The sequence below is a fragment of the Salvelinus alpinus genome, chromosome 5 (genome assembly GCF_045679555.1).
Source record: "Salvelinus alpinus chromosome 5, SLU_Salpinus.1, whole genome shotgun sequence".
In the NCBI taxonomy this organism is placed as follows: domain Eukaryota; kingdom Metazoa; phylum Chordata; class Actinopteri; order Salmoniformes; family Salmonidae; genus Salvelinus; species Salvelinus alpinus.
In genome coordinates, this window is record NC_092090.1 from 72566595 (window position 1) to 72584718 (window position 18124).

The 18124-nt window shown below is 40.9% G+C and overlaps 2 protein-coding genes across 10 annotated transcripts in view; one reads left to right on the forward strand and one right to left on the reverse strand.

Moving 5' to 3' along the window:
- LOC139576723 (golgin subfamily A member 6-like protein 25) overlaps positions 1 to 10516 on the forward strand; it is a 22811-nt gene extending 12295 nt beyond the window's left edge. For all 6 annotated transcript variants that reach the window (XM_071403102.1, XM_071403101.1, XM_071403098.1 and 3 more), the window contains one exon: positions 8758 to 10516. In XM_071403102.1, the coding sequence (XP_071259203.1) occupies positions 8758 to 8832 (75 nt within the window). In that variant the 3' untranslated portion in view covers positions 8833 to 10516. The remainder of the gene's footprint in view (positions 1 to 8757) is intronic.
- Positions 10194 to 18123, reverse strand: LOC139576725 (coiled-coil domain-containing protein 117-like). Of its 4 annotated transcripts, none has more exons than XM_071403109.1 (6): positions 17996 to 18123; positions 17050 to 17191; positions 16871 to 16921; positions 16481 to 16756; positions 16151 to 16291; positions 10194 to 15009 (listed from the first exon to the last, which is right to left on the reverse strand). In XM_071403109.1, the coding sequence occupies exons 2-6, from the start codon at positions 17148 to 17150 to the stop codon at positions 14775 to 14777; spliced, it is 804 nt and encodes a 267-aa protein (XP_071259210.1). In that variant the 5' UTR covers positions 17151 to 17191; positions 17996 to 18123; the 3' UTR covers positions 10194 to 14774. The 4 variants fall into 4 exon arrangements, with proteins under 4 accessions (XP_071259210.1, XP_071259209.1, XP_071259208.1 ...); XM_071403108.1 differs by having other exon boundaries at positions 17968 to 18097; XM_071403107.1 differs by lacking the exon at positions 17996 to 18123 and adding an exon at positions 17766 to 17876.
- Between the last annotated feature and the right edge of the window lies 1 nt (position 18124).

Sequence of the window (18124 nt, forward strand, 5' to 3'; positions counted from 1 at the left end):
ATGTTTATCAACCAATTCAATTAAAACATTCTGCCCATAAATAAGAATTTGTAAGATAATTATCAGCCAAATGGACAGAAAACCAGTCTTAAAATCAATCAATCAATAGCGTTTATTCTCGAGAGTACTGAATCATAGTACAATTTACATCAGGTTATATAATAAATATGATGTCATAGGTTTTAATGTCCAACCTCCTCTCGGATACATTACATTACATTTAAGTCATTTAGCAGACGCTCTTATCCAGAGCGACTTACAAGTTGGATACAATGGCAATACAGTTCGAGTTCTCATTACTGTCTGCCACCTGTTCAACTATCTACAACCAACTCAAGGTCTTTCCCCTCCCTGGGTAGAGACAGAATGTCCTGTAAGGAACACAGCATTCCAGCCTGTCTGAAGATAACTCCATTCTTTCTAATAAGGAACATATTACACTCAGACTTATGATTATAATAAGTTTCATTCATACAGTAACGTCTAAGTCAAATGTATACATATTTTAGTCATTTAAACACAAAAATCCCGTAACAGGCACTTAACCCTAATTTGCTCCAGGAGCTCTGTACTACTATGGCTAACCCTGTAAAACAACACCTTTCAATGCACCTATCTGGTGTGTGACAATTCGTTTTTTTATTTCCTCGTTATTTTGTTTAATGATTTTCAATTTGAGTGTCATTCGTTCTATATAGTCTATACTTTCCCGTTCTGAACTTAACGCGAGTGGAACAGGTGTGGCTTTGTGACAATGACGAGCAGTCGCTCACCAATTTGACAGCTCTAACACAGTTACACCTCCGACACAGCCAAAACACTGTCTTCTATCGCGGGTTAGTGCTTCATCTGATTTGAATTTAGGCCTAAGCCCTGGTCTCATGGGAACAGAAAATTAATACCTGGTTGTTATCCCAAACTTGGCTCTGACACACACACACTTTGCTGGTCCATCAACCCATCCAAATACCCCTCACACCCTGTGGCCTGTGGATCATGAGAGAATCTTCGTAAAAGGGCAGAATGTTTGTAACATATTTATTGACACTCAGGGATCGTCAACTGGCAGCCCGCAGGCTAAATTCAGCCTATGGACGATTTTAATTCTGTTACTCAGAACACATGCAGTGCTCTGAAAAAAGTATAACTCAGCAACATTTGTGGCTTTTCAAGCATGAACTGCTCGTTTCAAGTCATGCCAAAACATCTCAATTGGAATTAGGTCTAGACATCCAGAACGTCACATTTGTTGCTTTTTAGCCATTTTCATGTATACTTGATTGTGGATCATTGTCTTGCTGCACGACACAGCAATGTTTCAGCTCACAGACGGATGGCCTGACATTCTCCTGTATAATTCTCTGATAGAGCAGAATTCATGGTTCATTCTATTAAGGCAAGTCATCCAGGTCCTGAGTCAGAAAAGCTTCCCGAAACCATCACACTACCACCACCATGCTTGACCGTTGGTATGAGGATCTTACTGTTGAATGCAGTGTTTGGTTTTCGCCAGATATAATGGGACCCATCTCGTCCCAAAAATTATACTTTTGTCTCATCTGTCCAAAGAATTTTTTTTCAAGAGTCTTGATGATCATCCTGCTTCCAGGTGCTTTTTGGCACAATGAGTCCACATTTTGGACGAGATGCATCGCATTATGTCTGTACATAAATGCTTTATATCATAAGACGCTGTACTTACTTTGAAGTCAGACACCTTCTGTTATTCATAACACCTACATAAGGCTTAATGTCGTAAACATTGTTAGGCCGCCCATCATAGAAACGTTTTACGAGTATGACATGACAAGGTTATGGGTCTATAATCTATAGATCGTCTCATCTAGCTTTGTGAAGCCTTTATTAAGCAGTGCTTATGTCACTCTTTAAAAAGCACTGGTTTATGCCATATTTGACAAAGTGGGTTATGTCACATTTGCCATGGGTTGTTATGCCACATTTATGAATCCTTTATAGAGCATGACATACGGTAATAGATGTTTACCCATTTATATAGTGCTTATGAAGCCCTTATTTGGTCTGTCATATCTGGTCAAACCAGTGGTGTAAAAGGGTCTGTACAAACACAAGTCTCAATGTCAACAGTGAAGAGGCGACTCCGGGATGCTGGCCTTCTAGGCAGAGTTGCAAAGAAAAAGACATATCTCAGACTGGCCAATAAAAATAAAAGATTAAGATGGGTAAAATAACACTCACTGGACAGAGGAACTCTGCCTAGAAGGCCAGCATCCCAGAGTTGCCTCCTCACTGTTGACGTTGAGACTGGTGTTTTGCGGGTACTATTTAATGAAACTGCCAGTTGAGGACTTGTGAGGCGTCTGTTTCTCAAACTAGACACTCTAATGTACTTGTCCTCTTGCTCAGTTGTGCACCGGGGCCCCTAACTCCTCTTTCTATTCTGGTTAGAGCCAGTTTGCGCTGTTCTGTGAAGGGAGTAGTACTCAACGTTGTATGAGATCTTCAGTTTCTTGGCAATTTCTCAAATGGAATAGCCTTCATTTCTCAGAACAAGAATAGACTGACGAGTTTCAGAAGAAAGTTCTTTGTTTCTGGCCATTTTGAGGCTGTAATCGAACCCACAAATGCTGATGCTCCAGATACTCTAGTCTAAAGAATGCCAGTTTTATTGCTTCTTGAAATCAGGACAACAGTTTTCAGCTGTGCTAACATAATTGCAAAAGGGTTTTCTAATAATCAATCAGCCTTTTAAAATGATAAACTTGGATTAGCTAACACAACGTGCCATTGGAACACAGGAGTGATGGTTGCTGATAATGGGCCTCTGTACGCCTATGTAGATATTCCATTAATAATCAGCCGTTTCCAGCTACAATAGTCGTTTACAACATTAACAATGTCTACACACAGGGGCGCTAGAGAGCGTGCTATGGAGTAGACGTGCATTGCTAGAGCTCCGCTCAATTTTGAAACAAATTAATATTTATCTTAACCTCTCACAACCTATAACTTCAAACAAATATGACAAAAGGAAAAGGCAACAAAAAAGGGGGCGCTAAACAAGATAATTGGAATGAGATAGACAACGAACCAATTTCAACGTCGCCGACCCACGAGGAGCTAGCTGAAGAGGCTAGCTTCCAAGAGTTCCCCACAGATCCTACTCAAAGTGACATACTGGCTGCCATAAACGCACTAAGCAAGAAGGTGGACACAAGGTTGGCTGATATCTCAAAGAGTATTGGGACTTTGGCCGAAACTGTGAAGGCAACTAAGGGAAGGGTGCACGAGGTTGAGCAGACGACAATCGATCACGAGGCCAGGCTACAGGACATAGAGAAACAGTGCGCAACGTTCAAAAATGACAACAAAACCCTGAAGGCCCGACTGGAAATGCTCGAGTCGCATTCAAGACGCCAGAACATCCGAATATGTGGGATCCAGGAGGACACTGAGAAAGGGAAACCCACTGAATTTGTCTCGGAGCTGATACCGGCATTGCTGGGGAGTGAACACTTCAAAACGGCCATCCTGATCGACCGCGCACACAGAGCACAGGCAACGAAGCCGGCCAAGGGCGGGCCACCAAGGCCATTCATTGTAAGGCTGCACTATCCCCACACCAGGGATCTCATCCTCAAGCTGGCTAGTCAAAAGTTCCCCCTTAACTACAACGGAGCCAGGGTGTCTTTCTACCCAGATCTTACCTTGGAGGTGAGGAACCAACGGAAAGAGTATGATGAGGTACGCAACAAATGCAGGGCGGCCAACATCCGATATGGATTCCTCTTCCCAGCCCGGTTTAAGGTGACAGTCGAGGGATCAACACGTACGTTTGACAACGCAAAAGAGGCCGATCTGTTCTTGACAAGCAAGCTCCCCGGCTGAGGATACAGAACGGCTGTGCCAGCAGGCTAAATGGCCAAATACAGGCCAGGAATGTGTGTGAATTGAATTTCCGGCCTATGTCTTTTCGATCAGAAGATCAGAAATTGGGACTTATATGATAGGTGAGATGTTGTGGCTAATATAGCATTGTTTGGCATGTCATGTTTTAACGCCACTCACTCCCTAACGTGAGAGTTAAGTTAAGTGTTATTTAATATTAGTTTATATGCGGAGCATCTATAGACGACGAGTTAGTTCAAGCTTTATGTCTAGACACCCTAAGGTTTGTGTGTTAGTCAAGGAGCGCTTCGTTTGGGGAAGTCACTCAGTAAAGGGACGGGTGGAGGGACGGGAGGGGGGATGGGGTCTGTGTTTTATGTTCACGTTTATTAGTACAGGTGGCATGACAAGCTCCCGCACGGCGGGACGTTTTTCTTCAGGGTTTTGTTTGACAGCAGCAATTTGCTTTAAAATAAGAAATGCCACATAGTGACCGAGCACAGAGTAGACCAGGTGGAATAAAGATAGTCAGCTGGAACTGTAATGGATTAGGGCATGTCGTGAAACGAGCTAAGGTTTTTTCTCATCTTAAATCACTGGGTGCTGACATAGTGCTTCTTCAAGAAACTCATATTAAACGCTCCGCGCAGGCCAAGCTACGAGTCGGCTGGATCGGTCAGATATACCAGTCTAACTTTGATGCAAAAGCGAGAGGGGTAGCAATCCTGATAAGGAAAAACATTCCTTTTGTTTACTCAACCTCGATTTCAGATCCTAATGGTCGGTATATTATTGTGGCTGGTACACTGAATTCAAAACCAATAACCTTGGTCAATTTATATGGACCCAACTTCGATGATCCATTATTTTTTCAAAGGGTATTTAAGGCCATACCAAATATCTCGGATACAAGTGTTATTGTTGGAGGTGACTTTAACTGTACGTTAGATCCTCTTTTAGATAAACAGCTATCAAGGTCACTTCAACAATCAAATGCCAGTGTCTGTCTAAATACATTGATGACAAACCTTAACATTGTCGATATTTGGAGACTGACGCACCCAACAGACAGGGATTATTCTTTCTTTTCATCAGTTCATAAATCATATTCCAGAATTGACTATTTTTTGTTGGACTCCAAACTAATTTCAGCAGCTGAGTCGGTTACCTATCACCCCATTCTAATTACGGACCACTCTCCTCTGTCCATGGTGCTGAAACTCGACAATATGTCGACAGGTCGGCGACCGTGGCGCTTAGACGCATACCTGTTGAAAGATGAGGCTTTTTGTCAGTATTTGAAGGAGCAGATTGCCTTTTTCCTCAGTACTAACGACACGGGGGATGTTGACGACTCCACCCTTTGGGAATCTCTAAAGGCTGTGATTAGAGGTTACATTATTTCTTATACATCAGAGAGGAAGAAACGTGCCAATACTAGGCTGAGAGAAATTGAAAGAGAGTTAGGGGAACAGGAGAACGTTTTTAGGACAAATTCCTCGTATACAGTCCTTGAGAAGATCACAAAGTTAAAGTATGAATACAATACCATCCTTTCGAAACGGGTGGGCTCTTTACTTGCTAGAACGCAACAAAGTTATTTTGAACTGGGGGACAAACCACATAAATTATTAGCAAGACAGCTAAGGCATGTACAAGCATCTAGAGCTATTCACAAAATAAAAGACAAGAAGGGTAAAATAGTAACAGATCCGCAGGACATTAATAAATGCTTTGCGCAGTTTTACTCAGAGCTATACCAATCAAAATGCGATGCTACTGATCCACAAACTATGGAACGCTTTCTCGCTGAATGTGAACTTCCTAAACTAGACAGGGGGGCAGCTGCCGCACTCGATGCAGGGATAACCTTAGATGAAATTAACACAGCGATAGCACAATTTCCAAACAGCAAGGCCCCTGGGCCCGATGGATATGTAATAGAATTCTATAAGAAGTACTGCGCTAGTCTATCTCCACTTATGCTGCGAATGTTTCAACAATCCAAAGAAAATACCAAACTCCCGCAAACACTGTATGAGGCTACAATAGCCCTGATCTTGAAAAAAGATAGAGATTCCATGGAGATGTCGTCGTATCGCCCCGTGTCGTTACTCCCCATAGAAAACAAGGTGTTGACAAAGATATTGGCAAACCGATTGAAAAAATATATTTCCGACATCATACACCCTGACCAGACAGGTTTTATCCCGGGCCGACATATATACTACAATTTGAGACGCCTTTTCAACGTAATGTATCATGATCATAAAGTTGAGGCAGTGGTAATAGCTCTTGATGCAGAGAAGGCGTTTGATCAGATTGAGTGGAAGTATATGATGTCGGTTCTGGAGCATTTCGGATTTGGAAAGGAATTTATTAATTGGATAAGAATTATTTATGCACACCCAATGGCGTCCGTTGTGACCAATCAGGAAATGTCGCAGTCATTCCGCCTGTTCAAGGGGTGCCGACAGGGGTGCCCTATTTCGCCTGCTCTCTTCGCTATAGCCATGGAACCCCTTGCTACTCGCATTCGGGCATGTGCCGATATAGCTTCTGTTAAAATAAAAGACACACAGCACAAAATTTCCCTATATGCAGACGATGTTCTTTTGTTTTTGTCTAAGCCTAAAACTTCTATTCCACCATTACTTAACTTGATAAACACATTCGGCTCCTTCTCTGGCTACAAGATAAACTGGCAAAAAAGTGAGTTGATGCCAATATCACGGCCTGTGGATATGCAATTTCTGCAATCTACCCCGTTTAGAACAGTGAGGGACAAGTTCACAAGCCTTGGCATTGTAGTGACAAGAGACCTTGACCAGCTATTGAAAGTGAATTGGGACATGAAAATATATCAGCTTAAACAAAATATAGATTTCTGGAAAACTCTGCCTATTTCCTTGGTTGGTCGTATAAACGCTATTAAAATGGTTGTCCTACCCAGGTTTCTTTACCTCTTCCAATGTCTACCCAATTTCATACCACAAAGCTATTTTAAGAAACTGGATTCAATAGTAACTCCATTTTTATGGGATAACAAGGCAGCCAGAATTTCAAAGAAGCATTTATGCAAGTACAAGATAGAGGGGGGCTTTGGCCTTCCTCACTTCAAACTGTATTATTGGGCTGCTAATCTGAACATTGTGTCTTTCTGGAGGGAAAGTTTACCTGCGATGAGACAGAAGGATATGCCTTCATGGCTTTTGATCGAGCAGGCCTCCTGTCAACGTTCCTCACTCCCTGCACTTGTTAATAGCCCATCATATGTGAAAAAACCCACTTATGACTCCAATCCAGTCATTTGTCATACGCTTAGGATCTGGAAACAGATTAGGGATTTTCTTAACATACCCACTGTTTACATAGACAGCCCGATTAGCCTGAATCATGCTTTCCACCCTGCATTGGATGATGTGGTGTTTTCACAGTGGAGGGAGAAGGGGCTCACAACAATTGGTAATTTATACATAGATGGTCAGTTAGCTTCATTTCAACAATTACAGGCAAAGTTCAACATGCCAACAACACATTTTTTCAGATACCTCCAAATCAGGAATTTCTTAAGGACACATATCCCACAGTATGGCATTAAGCCCAATAGTCCTACATTAGATAGCTTGATACTTGTCAAACCCCATTCAAAAGGGTCGGTCTCTAGACTGTATGATGTGCTACAGGCCCACATAGAGGTATCCACAGACACCATTAAAAGGGCTTGGGAACAAGAACTTGGTTCAGAAATCTCAAATGAGGACTGGATAGAAGCTCTCAGGAATATAAACCACAGTTCAGTGAATGCCAGACACAACCTTGTACAGTTTAAGGTGATACACAGGTTACACTACTCAAAAGTAAAACTGCATAAAATATTCCCGGACACCTCACCACTGTGTGAGAGGTGCAAGCAGGATGAGGGGACGTTGACCCACTTATTCTGGACATGCCCTAAATTACATGCTTACTGGGCTCTCATTTTTGATTACTTATCTAAGGCCTTTGATAGAGTTCTAGCCCCAGACCCATTGATCGCTCTGTTTGGTACAGTTGATGGGAATAACCAGGAAGGGAAAGCTGTCTCTCTGTGTACTCTATTAGCCAAAAGGCTCATATTGCAATTTTGGAAATTGGAGACTGTACCTACCTTTGAAATGTGGTTACGGGATTTAGGGAATGTAATACATATGGAAAAGATTCGATACAACACCTCCAATAGAAGTCCATTGTTTTACAAAATATGGCAGCCGATACTGGATAAATGGTCTAGCCCCGCTTCATAACTGGGCTGACGATCTGCTGCTACTCTGTGCTGTACTCCACTCAATATTTATTTTTGGCTGAACTACACTGCTTGTAATGACTATATGCTGTCTTCTTATACATGTACCACCTAATAGGATTTTGTTTTATTTTGTGTATGTGTGAGTTAACTTTTGTTTTGTCCTCTAAACTGGCCATCCCATTCAACAGTACAATGAATGTCATTGTTTGTATTGCTGTCTTTTTTACTTTATTTTTATTGGAAAATAATAAACATATTATAAAAAAAACAAAACAATGTCTACACTGTATTTCTGATCAATTTGATGTTAATTTAATGGACAAAATAAAAAGTATTTAAAAAAAAAAATACATTTCTAAGTGACCCCAAACTTTTGAACGGTAGTATATGTTTACTTTTACTCAAGTATGACAACTGTATACTTTTTCCATCACTGTGTAAAACATGCTTCAGTGTATTGTTGTGTTGGCATGGTTTATGATGTGTTACTAAGGAGAAATAATGTGTGTGGTGTTGTGACATTTTTGAAAAGTTGAAATGCAGTTTTAAAAGTATTCTCTGGAGTAATAGGTATATTCTATCTGTAATTCTTATCCAATCAGATCACACCATCCCAGGAATGCACTCAGTTTTGGAGTCGTTCCCGGTCCAGGACAGTACAGAGTGAAGGATTGTGAGCTTTGCCAGATGACGTGTGTGTGTTTGTAAAATGAATTACTGGAGGACAGCAATCTCAAATCATTTCAAGGTACTTCTGAAAAGGATGACACTACATGATAGGGTAAATGGCCTCAAGGTCAAAATGGGTTAAGTTGACATTCTTCTGCCTTTGGAGGAATTAAGTTTTACTGCTAGGCTAAAGGTTGGGGACTGAGTGAATGTTTGATGAACCAACTGACATGTCTGCATAGTGCCTATTCCGGAGCTGTGACTCTTTAGGCAGTGGGATCAAGCTGAAATTAGGACCATTTGAAGAAGAAAGTAATCTTGTGTCAGTTTCTTTCTATGTTGCAACAGAGCTATTGTAATTATTATGCTCAATGTACACTCACAGGACAGTTTATTGGGTGCACCCATCTAGTACCGGGTCAGACTCCCCTTTGCCTCCAGAACAGCCTGGATTCTTTGAGGCAAGTTGGAAACGTTCCACAGGTATGTTGGTCCATGCTGAAGCAATGGTGTCATGCAGTTGCTGTAGACTGAACGGCTGTACCATTGACAACTGGCAGGATGGGTCCATGGACTCATGCTACTTATGCCAAATCCTGACTCTGCCATCAGCATGACGCAACAGGAACCAGGATCTGTTGGACCAGGTGATGCTTTCCACTCCTCAGTTGTCCAGTGTTGGTGATCGTGTGCCCACTGGAGTGGTTTCTTCTTGTTTTTAGCTGATAAGAGTGGAACCTGGTGTGGTCGTCTGCTGCAAAAGCCCACCTGTGAAAATGATCGACAAGTTGTGCGTTCCGAGATTCCGTTCTGCACACCACTGTTGTACTGCGCCATTATTTGTCTGTTTGTGGCCCGCCTGTTAGCTTGCACAATTCTTGCCATTCTCCTTCGACCTCTCTTCAACGAGCTGTTTTTGCCCACAGGGCTGCCACTGACTGGATGTTTATTGTTTGTCGCACCATTCTTGGTAAACCCTAGACACTGTCGTGCCTGAATAGCCCAGGAGGGTGGCCGTTTCTGAGATACTGGATCGTCCTGGCACGGACGATCATACCACGCTCCAAGTCGCTTATGTCACTGGTTTTTCCCCATTCTAACATTCAATTGAACAGTAACTGAATGCCTTGATGCATGTCTGCCTGCTTTATATACCAATCCACAGCCACGTGATCCATTTTCGTGAATGGGGTGGTGTACCTAATAAACTGGCTAGTGAGTGTATACTTCAGATTGCATGATCGTTTTTATTTAGAAAGACATTTTGCTAGGACCTGGAATAAACTTTAACTATTTAACATCTGTGATGTTTTCATACTGTATGTACTGTTGTCCCTTTGGCATTAAAACATTGTACATGAACACCATAAGCAATAAAGAATTTATTTAGAAACAGATAAAGTTCAACTAGCCACTCAACTAGCCAGTGTTTCTGTTAAGGTGCATATGAGAGGATACAATCAAAGTCTACAATGATGGTGAATTTTAGTACATTCATTATTTTTCACATTATTGTAGGAAGACCAACAAAGCTGTCTTTCCTACAAAGCAAACTTTCAGCAAACTTTATTCTTGAATGCGGAAACAAGGACCAAACCACCTTTAAACAGTAACCGTTCTTAAAACCATAACCCAACTGGGGCTAAAAGATGAGTATAAAACTTTCATATTGACATTATCGGAGCTCAATGCCCCTTCTTCCCTTTGAATAAAGTCGAATGAATTACATCCTTGTCCTTTGAATACCAATGCATTGGCTAAGCACAGATCATATTTACTTGCATTTAATGTAACTACAACAAAACAGAGACTTCTCCAAATAGGCTAAGCAGTCTGCTATGAAACAGTTGTTACATTAGAGTTAGAACATAAGGTACTAGACAATTCCCAAACATCAGAAACTCTTGACGTGTGTTGCCACTGGTCATAAAGCTTCAACATAGACATTTCATTTAAGGGATAGTTCAGGATTTTGGCAATGAAGCTCTTTTTCTACTTTCATGCTAGCTGATCCCAAAGACTTTTAGTCTTTTGCGCTAACGCTAGTTAGCATTGGCTCATGAAACTACCTCTATCTTCCTTCATACTGGACGCAGACATAAAAATGGTATCCACGAGTTCATTTACATTTACATTACATTTAAGTCATTTAGCAGACGCTCTTATCCAGAGCGACTTACAAATTGGTGCATTCACCTTATGATATCATCTGAAGTAGATAAAGATCTTCATTGCCAAAATCACAAACGATCCCTTTAAAAGGTGCCTTCATAAAATTACTGTGGCTTTGTGGTCCTTGCTATAATTTTTCAAGTTACATATTTTCCTGGATCATAGTAGGTAATTTTTCTAGTTACCCAGAGTCAGATGAACTCATGGATACCATTTTTAAGTCTCTGCATGCAGTTTGGAGTTCATTATAGTTAGCATATCGTTAGCTTAGCACAATTGCTGTAAGTCTGCAGGTACAGTAGCCAGCTCCTCTCAAAAGCAGGGAAATAGACCTAGCTACTCCAAAGCTGGGTGTTTGGTAATTTATAGCTTTACAACATTTAATCAATATTTTAATGATTTTATTAATTTGACTGATAATCATAAGAAACGAGATTCACTTCCTCATTCTGTTCCGTTGTCGCAAAGAGATCACAACGTTGTATCTGTCTCAATGGCGCTGCCCGTACACTAAGACGACATAATGGGACAGATACAACGTTATCTCTATACATCTTTGTGCGACAACGGGACAGAATGAGGAAATGGATAGAATATCGTTTCTAATTATCAGTAAATATAACTCATTTATAAAATATTGATTTCCATGTATAGCTTTGTAAGACTATACAGTGCCTTCAGAAAGAATTCATAACTCTTGACATTCCACATTTTGTTGTGTTACAGCAGGAATTTAAATTGGATTACATAGATTTGTGTTCCTCACCCATCTATACACAATACCCCATAATGACAAAGTGAAAACATGTTTTTCAAAATGTTTGCAAATTGATTGAAAATTAAATACAGAAATATCTCATTTACATAAGTCTTCACACCCCTGAGTCAATACATTAAAATATCCTTTGGCAACAATTACAGCTGTCTTTCTGGTTAAGTCTCTAAGAGCATTGTACATCTGGATATTTGTACAATATTTGCACATTATTCTTTTTTAAATTCTTCAAACTGATTTAAGTCCAAACTGTAACTAGGCCACTCAGAAATATTCAAGGTCGTCTTGGTAAGCAACTTGTGTATATTTGGCCTTGTGTTTTTTAGGTTATTATCCTGCTGAAAGGTGAATTTGTCTCCCAGTTTCTGTTAGAAAGCAGACTGAACCAAGTTTTCCTCTAGAATTTTGCCTGTGCTTAGCTCTATTCTGTTTCTTTAATCCTAAAAAAATCCCTAGTCCTTGCCGATGACAAGCATACCCATAACATGATGCAGCCACCACCATGCTTGAAAAGAGTGGTAAGAGGAACAACCTAAAGAGGATTTGCCCCAAACATAACACGTTGTATTCAGGATATAATGTTAATTTCTTTGCCACATTTTTTTTGTTGCAGTTTTACTTTAGTGCTTTATTGCAAACAGGATACACATTTTGGAATCTGTCATTTAGGTTAGTATTGTGGAGTAACTACAATGCTGTTGATCCATCCTCAGTTTTCTCCTATCACAGCCATTAAACTGTTTTAAAATCACCGTTGGCCTCACGGTGAAATCCCTGAGCGGTTTCCTTCCTATCCGGAACCTGAGTTAGGAAGGACCCCTGTATCTTTTTGGTGACGGTGTATTGATACACCATCCAAAGTGTAATGAATAACTTCACCATGCTCAAAGGGATATTCAATGTCTGCTTTTTTATGTTTTTACCAATCTACCAATAGGTGCCCTTCATTAGAATCTTTGTTTGAAATTCACTGCTCGACTGAGGGACCTTACAGATAATTCTATGAGTGGGGTACAGAAATTACGTAGTCATTAAAAAATGATGTAAACACTATGATTACACATAGAGTCCATGCAACTTATTATGTGACATTTTACTCTTGAACTTATTTAGGCTTGCCATAACCAAGCGGTTGAATACTTATTGACTCGGCTTTTAATTTTTGTATTAATTTGTAAAAGTTAAAAATATATATATAATTCCACTTTGACATGATAGGGTATTATGTGTAGGCCAGTGATACAAAATCTCAATTTAATACATTTTAAATTCAGGCTATTTCACAATAAAATGTGGAAAAAGTCAAGGGGTGTGAATAATTTCTGAAGACACTGAAAATGACCAACAACACCCAACTTTAGTTAGAAGGTCTATTTCCCTGCTGTTGTGAGGAGCTGGCTACTGTTCTACCTGGAGCAGAATATGTGAGCTGAGGAGAGCAGTCGCTCTGGCACTCCTATATTATTTTTATTATTTCAAGGCTATAGCCTACAAAGAAATACATTGTGAAGCATTTGCGAGTGCAACACTAGGCTGGTAGGGACATATAGCGCTCAGCATTTAAACAACATTTTGTTGTATTAAATCATTATAGCCTATAAATTGTGCATATAGGCTGTGACTTACTTAGAATGAAATACAAATTAAATGAAAAATGCCTTATTAGACTTATTAGTGCCTTTGAATTCATTTTTAGAAACACGAGATTGGCCAGTCTGTGGCTTCAGGCTCATGCGATGGTGCCTGGAGAGCAGGCCAGCAGCAGAGAATATCCTCTCCGCGGTTGCAGAGCCACTGGGATGCTAAACACCCTTTTGGGTATTTATTTGTATTTAAAAAAAATGTATATATAGGTAGGCCTAAAGGTTCAGGCAAAATAACCCAGTCAAAACAGAAAGCGGGAATATGCCAGGCCTATTGGGCCAAAATCAATGATGGTATATTGTATAGACAATAGATTTTTTTTTACAAAACTTAAGAGATCTGATTTTTTGTTTATAAATACTTTTCTACAATGACACACTTTGCCAGCTACCCACCTCGTTCCTTTCTGTAAACATGTGCACATAGTAAGTACACCATCATGCTTTTGGGATACGTGTCTTTTCAGATTCCACAATGATTCTTTAGTTGAGGACACTACATCACTGCACTCCCTTTCCTGCTCCTCATCTTTGTAAGTCACCTTGATTTTGCACCTGTGTGTTTTATCAGTTTCTTTATGAAATTATTTAGTGAACTCCATGACAGTAGCTAAAGCAAGGATATATAGCAGCACACAAGTAGCCTACAAATGCATGCTGGGCCAGGCATGTCCTGAGCTCGTGAAGTGAGCGCTATTAGAGCGAGAAGGCTGACGCTCCAGCCTTTGGGATCTCGCTCCATGCTCCAGTCAAATGGGCACGGTCAGCTCCTCACTCCACTCAAGCTCCGCTCACATACTCTAACCTGGAGACTTCCAGCAAAAAAGATAATGACATGCTAACTTCCATCATCTCCAAACTGCACGCAGACATAAAAATGGTATCCATGAGTTCTTCCCACTCTGGGTAAGTAGAAAAAACGACAACAAACCCAACATTCATTTACGTTATGATGCAGTCACGACCACAAGTCTATTTTGGACGAGACTCAGTTTATTTACACTTTGTAGTCAATTTTGACAGTATAATAAATGTTTGACTCATATTGATGACACATAGGGCTGTTTTCTAAATGAGAAGTTGTTTTTTAGAGGCAGTTGCTCTTTAAATCCAGTATTATCTAACTGTAGCACAAAGAAAGTGGGTACTTGCCCTCTTTTGGCCAAGTGGTATACATGTGCCATGCTGCCCAACAGCCTGGTCTTGATCCAAAGCAGACGTTCATGTCACTGTGAAGCTTTTGGATCAGTCTATGCAGTTTTTTCTGTCTCTCCATGGCTTCTCTGAGGGTCCAACCAAGTGAACCAAGGCTGAGACCTGTAGCTACTCTTGGCATTCCTGATGCTGGGTCTCAAAAGCCCTACAGCTCCATGTCCTCCTCTCCAGAGCTGTGGGCCCCGGCCACTGGGCTGCAGTACAGAGGGGAGTACGTCTCCCCTGGGGGGTTTGTGAGGGGAATCTGAGGGGTAGGGGCACTGGGGGTCGGGGGTTGCCTGCTGGTAGTCTGCAGCTTCCTCTGCAGGGAGTCTTTCAGCTTTCGAGCCAGCGCATCCCATGGGAGGCGCCATACTACCAGCTCCATACAGGATTGGCTCCTACGGGAACAGGAGAGAAACAGGTGAGACAACGGGACTGAAAAAGAGAAACAAATAGTGGACACCTCCCTAAATTCTAATGTTTATTCACTACTGGCTACCATGACAGACGGGTCAAGGTTCTACACTAACTTTTCCCACTGTTGGCACTGATGCTACCAACTTCTTCAGTTGGTGGTACCAGCACATGATTTGTAAACACCAATATTTTAAATAATTGTTTTTAGAATTATTATGTGCCTGCATTCCATACAGAACCAGGCTAATAATGACTAGCCATCTTTTAAATGACCATACCCTTGAGTGCTTACATTGATGTGGATAGATTTACTGTAACAGCAAAGAAAATAGATTATTGTAACAATGTGATCAATATATTTACTGCAGATTTTAAAGTACCACGTGTTCTTTTCTGCAAAATCCTCGAGAGCAGAATTTGAAAAAACGATACTTGATACCAAAACGATACCATAGCAACAAAAAAAAAGAAAGTGGGAAGAAGGACTGTGATTTCATTTTTTAAAATAGATAAACAACAAAATGGGATGTTCTAAGTCCACAACAATGCTTAAACCACATCAGGGGACAATTTTTTTTTAGGTCTGGGAAAAACTTCAGACATTTAGATGTTTTTGTGTAGTTACCCTTAAATTCAGGTTCACACCAGCCAGACAGTTGTGTTTGCTAGTGGTGTTTCTATAGCATACTTGTAATGGAGTTTTCAAAGCAAAAGGCCACTGGATTGATGCAAATAATTATGATTTGCCAGTGTCAACTGAAAGCTACTGGCATGGATGAGAAAAATACTGTCCCAGTCAAGATCAGACAGGAAAGCTAATGATACGTGCATAATTTCAATAGCTGGTGATTTTATCTTTAATTTACAGGCTGAGCAAGTAGCCTATACAGGGTTCATACAGACATTGGCAAGTCAAATTAAAAGGACTTGAGGACTTTTTCAAACACTTAATTGTTATTTTCAAGGGCCTAAATTGCATATTTAAATGTTGTAATAGCCTATAGAAAATAATAACCCCCCTCCTTAAGGTGAGTATGTATTACCATCAAACCTTGCAGGTAGGTAGGTACTTGAGTTAAATGTTCCTCTGAGGTGGGGGATGAGAAGGAGAGGAGTACTTACACAGACTGGGCCACATTGTGGGGGAGAATGTCACTGATGCCACGCTGAAGCCCCTCCCTCAGACTGTCAGACATCACCAGCACTGGCCGCCTGGGTGCAGGCTCCACATCCAGGTCATCATCATCATCCTCCAGACTGATCCTGACAGAAATAGATTAACTTCACTGTATGACAGAGTGTGTAGTGCACAGTGAAGACAAAACAAATGGTGGTAATGCTAATACAAGTAAGTTATAGTCAGTAACAATGCACATTGCAATTATGATGAGTTATGGACATTAACAGAACTGGAATCTCCCACATTGCCCTCATAAGGTTCTCATAGCTAACCTTTCCTCAATCTCCTGCAGTCTTCTATGAGCAGACTCCACCTCGATGCAGGAGCCTTCTGCTTCTGGACGGACCAGACGGGAGGGAGACCCGGATATGGGCAGCCCCAGGTTCTGAGTCCCCAGGCAGTGCTGTGGAGGTGCTTGGCTGGCTGATTCAGGTAGAGGGGGGCCGTTGTTGCCTGGTGGCCAGATCTGACACACATTATGGCTGAGGTCATCCAAAGGATCACATCCTGCATCTCCCATCAGCCTCCTCTTTTTGGCACTGCATCCTCTGGAGAACAAACACATATTGATTTGGAGTAAATCATTTGTCCTTTGAAACTAACATGCGCAGCAGAATAAACACTGCTGTTCATTTTATTGATTTTTCCTATTCTTAACTCACTCGTCATCTGTTCTCCTCCTGTGCTTTCTCAGGCATCTTCTCTCCCAACTCCTGAAGAAATAACAATAAATGTAATGGCAACATGCTAGCAAGTCTGAGTCTTGCACATCTCCTGCAAAGCACATGGTTGTTACATCTGTGTGTATTGTGCAGCGCTCCCATCACTAGACTCTACTCACGTGCTTGGGGGCGACACTCCCGGCAGGTGTTGACAGGTATTTGCAGGGCCAATATTGATCCCCATTTCAGGGACATTGATTAAGCCAGGGAATGAGTACATGGCAGGCAGAAAGCGCAGCTCATGGGGCAGGGATGATGCTCCTGGTTTATTTGAGGTGGAAGGGTTAAACAAAAGCCTCGATGGTAGATAAGCAGACATAAACAAGGACGATAAATTGAGTTCTCGAAGGCCAACTTAGAAAACAGAAATAGATTATTATAAAAATGAACAATTTTACAGGCACGTGTGTAGCTGTCAGTAATGAACAGTTGGATATAGCTAAGTAAGATGTTTTGGTACAACAGGCATAGCTGTTGTTTTGGTCACCAATCCATCATAACAAATATTACTGTTAGTTACTGTACCTAATGTCGACTCAGCTAGCTACTAACGCAGAATCTTGTACATTGTCACTCTTCTAGTCTAGCGTTATGGTAAAGTTATAAAGTTATCAGGTCCTGACATTTAACTAGTTTACATAACGTAGACAGCCACAGGGTTAGTTCTGTATAATATTTGGTAGCTAGTTAGCAAGCTTGCTAAAATTACTACCAACGTTAGCAAGCTAGCGGATTCAGCTGGCTAGCTGCCTAGCAAACTTAATTTGACAGGAATAAATGCAGTCTTTAACATTACATAACGGTAGCCCTTCATAATCAGTAAATAATGGCTTGCCTTGCTCTTCTGCAATATATTCGTCTTGGGCTATGTATGTATGGATAACAAGCTAACTAACTAACTTAGGTAGCTAGCCAGTTAGCAATAAGCGTACCCGCCCCCTGCCTGTTATTGTTGTTGCTTGTGAACCCATGTTGCAGTTCGAACGCTTGAACGCTTGAACTTCGAACGCATGAACGTATTTAGCTAACAAACATACCTGTATAACTTTAACTGCGTTTATCTACCTCTTTATTTTCGCTGTCACATTTTCAGCTTTTCTGAGAATAAATTGAATGAATGCAGTGAAGTGAGGTGCTAAGAACCACAAATACAATGCGCAACTGCTGATGAAGAATCTAATGGAGCAAAAAAGT

Bases quoted from the DNA above. Each gene is read 5' to 3' on its own strand.
- LOC139576725 (XM_071403106.1), bottom strand. From the start codon at position 17,249: ATGTCTGCTTATCTACCATCGAGGCTTTTGTTTAACCCTTCCACCTCA. The intron at 16,292-16,480 runs GTTAGCTATGAG...TATTTCTGTCAG, and splicing joins CTGCAGGAGATTGAGGAAAG to GATCAGTCTGGAGGATGATG. The intron at 15,010-16,150 runs GTAAGTACTCCT...CTGTTCCCGTAG, and splicing joins CACAATGTGGCCCAGTCTGT to GAGCCAATCCTGTATGGAGC.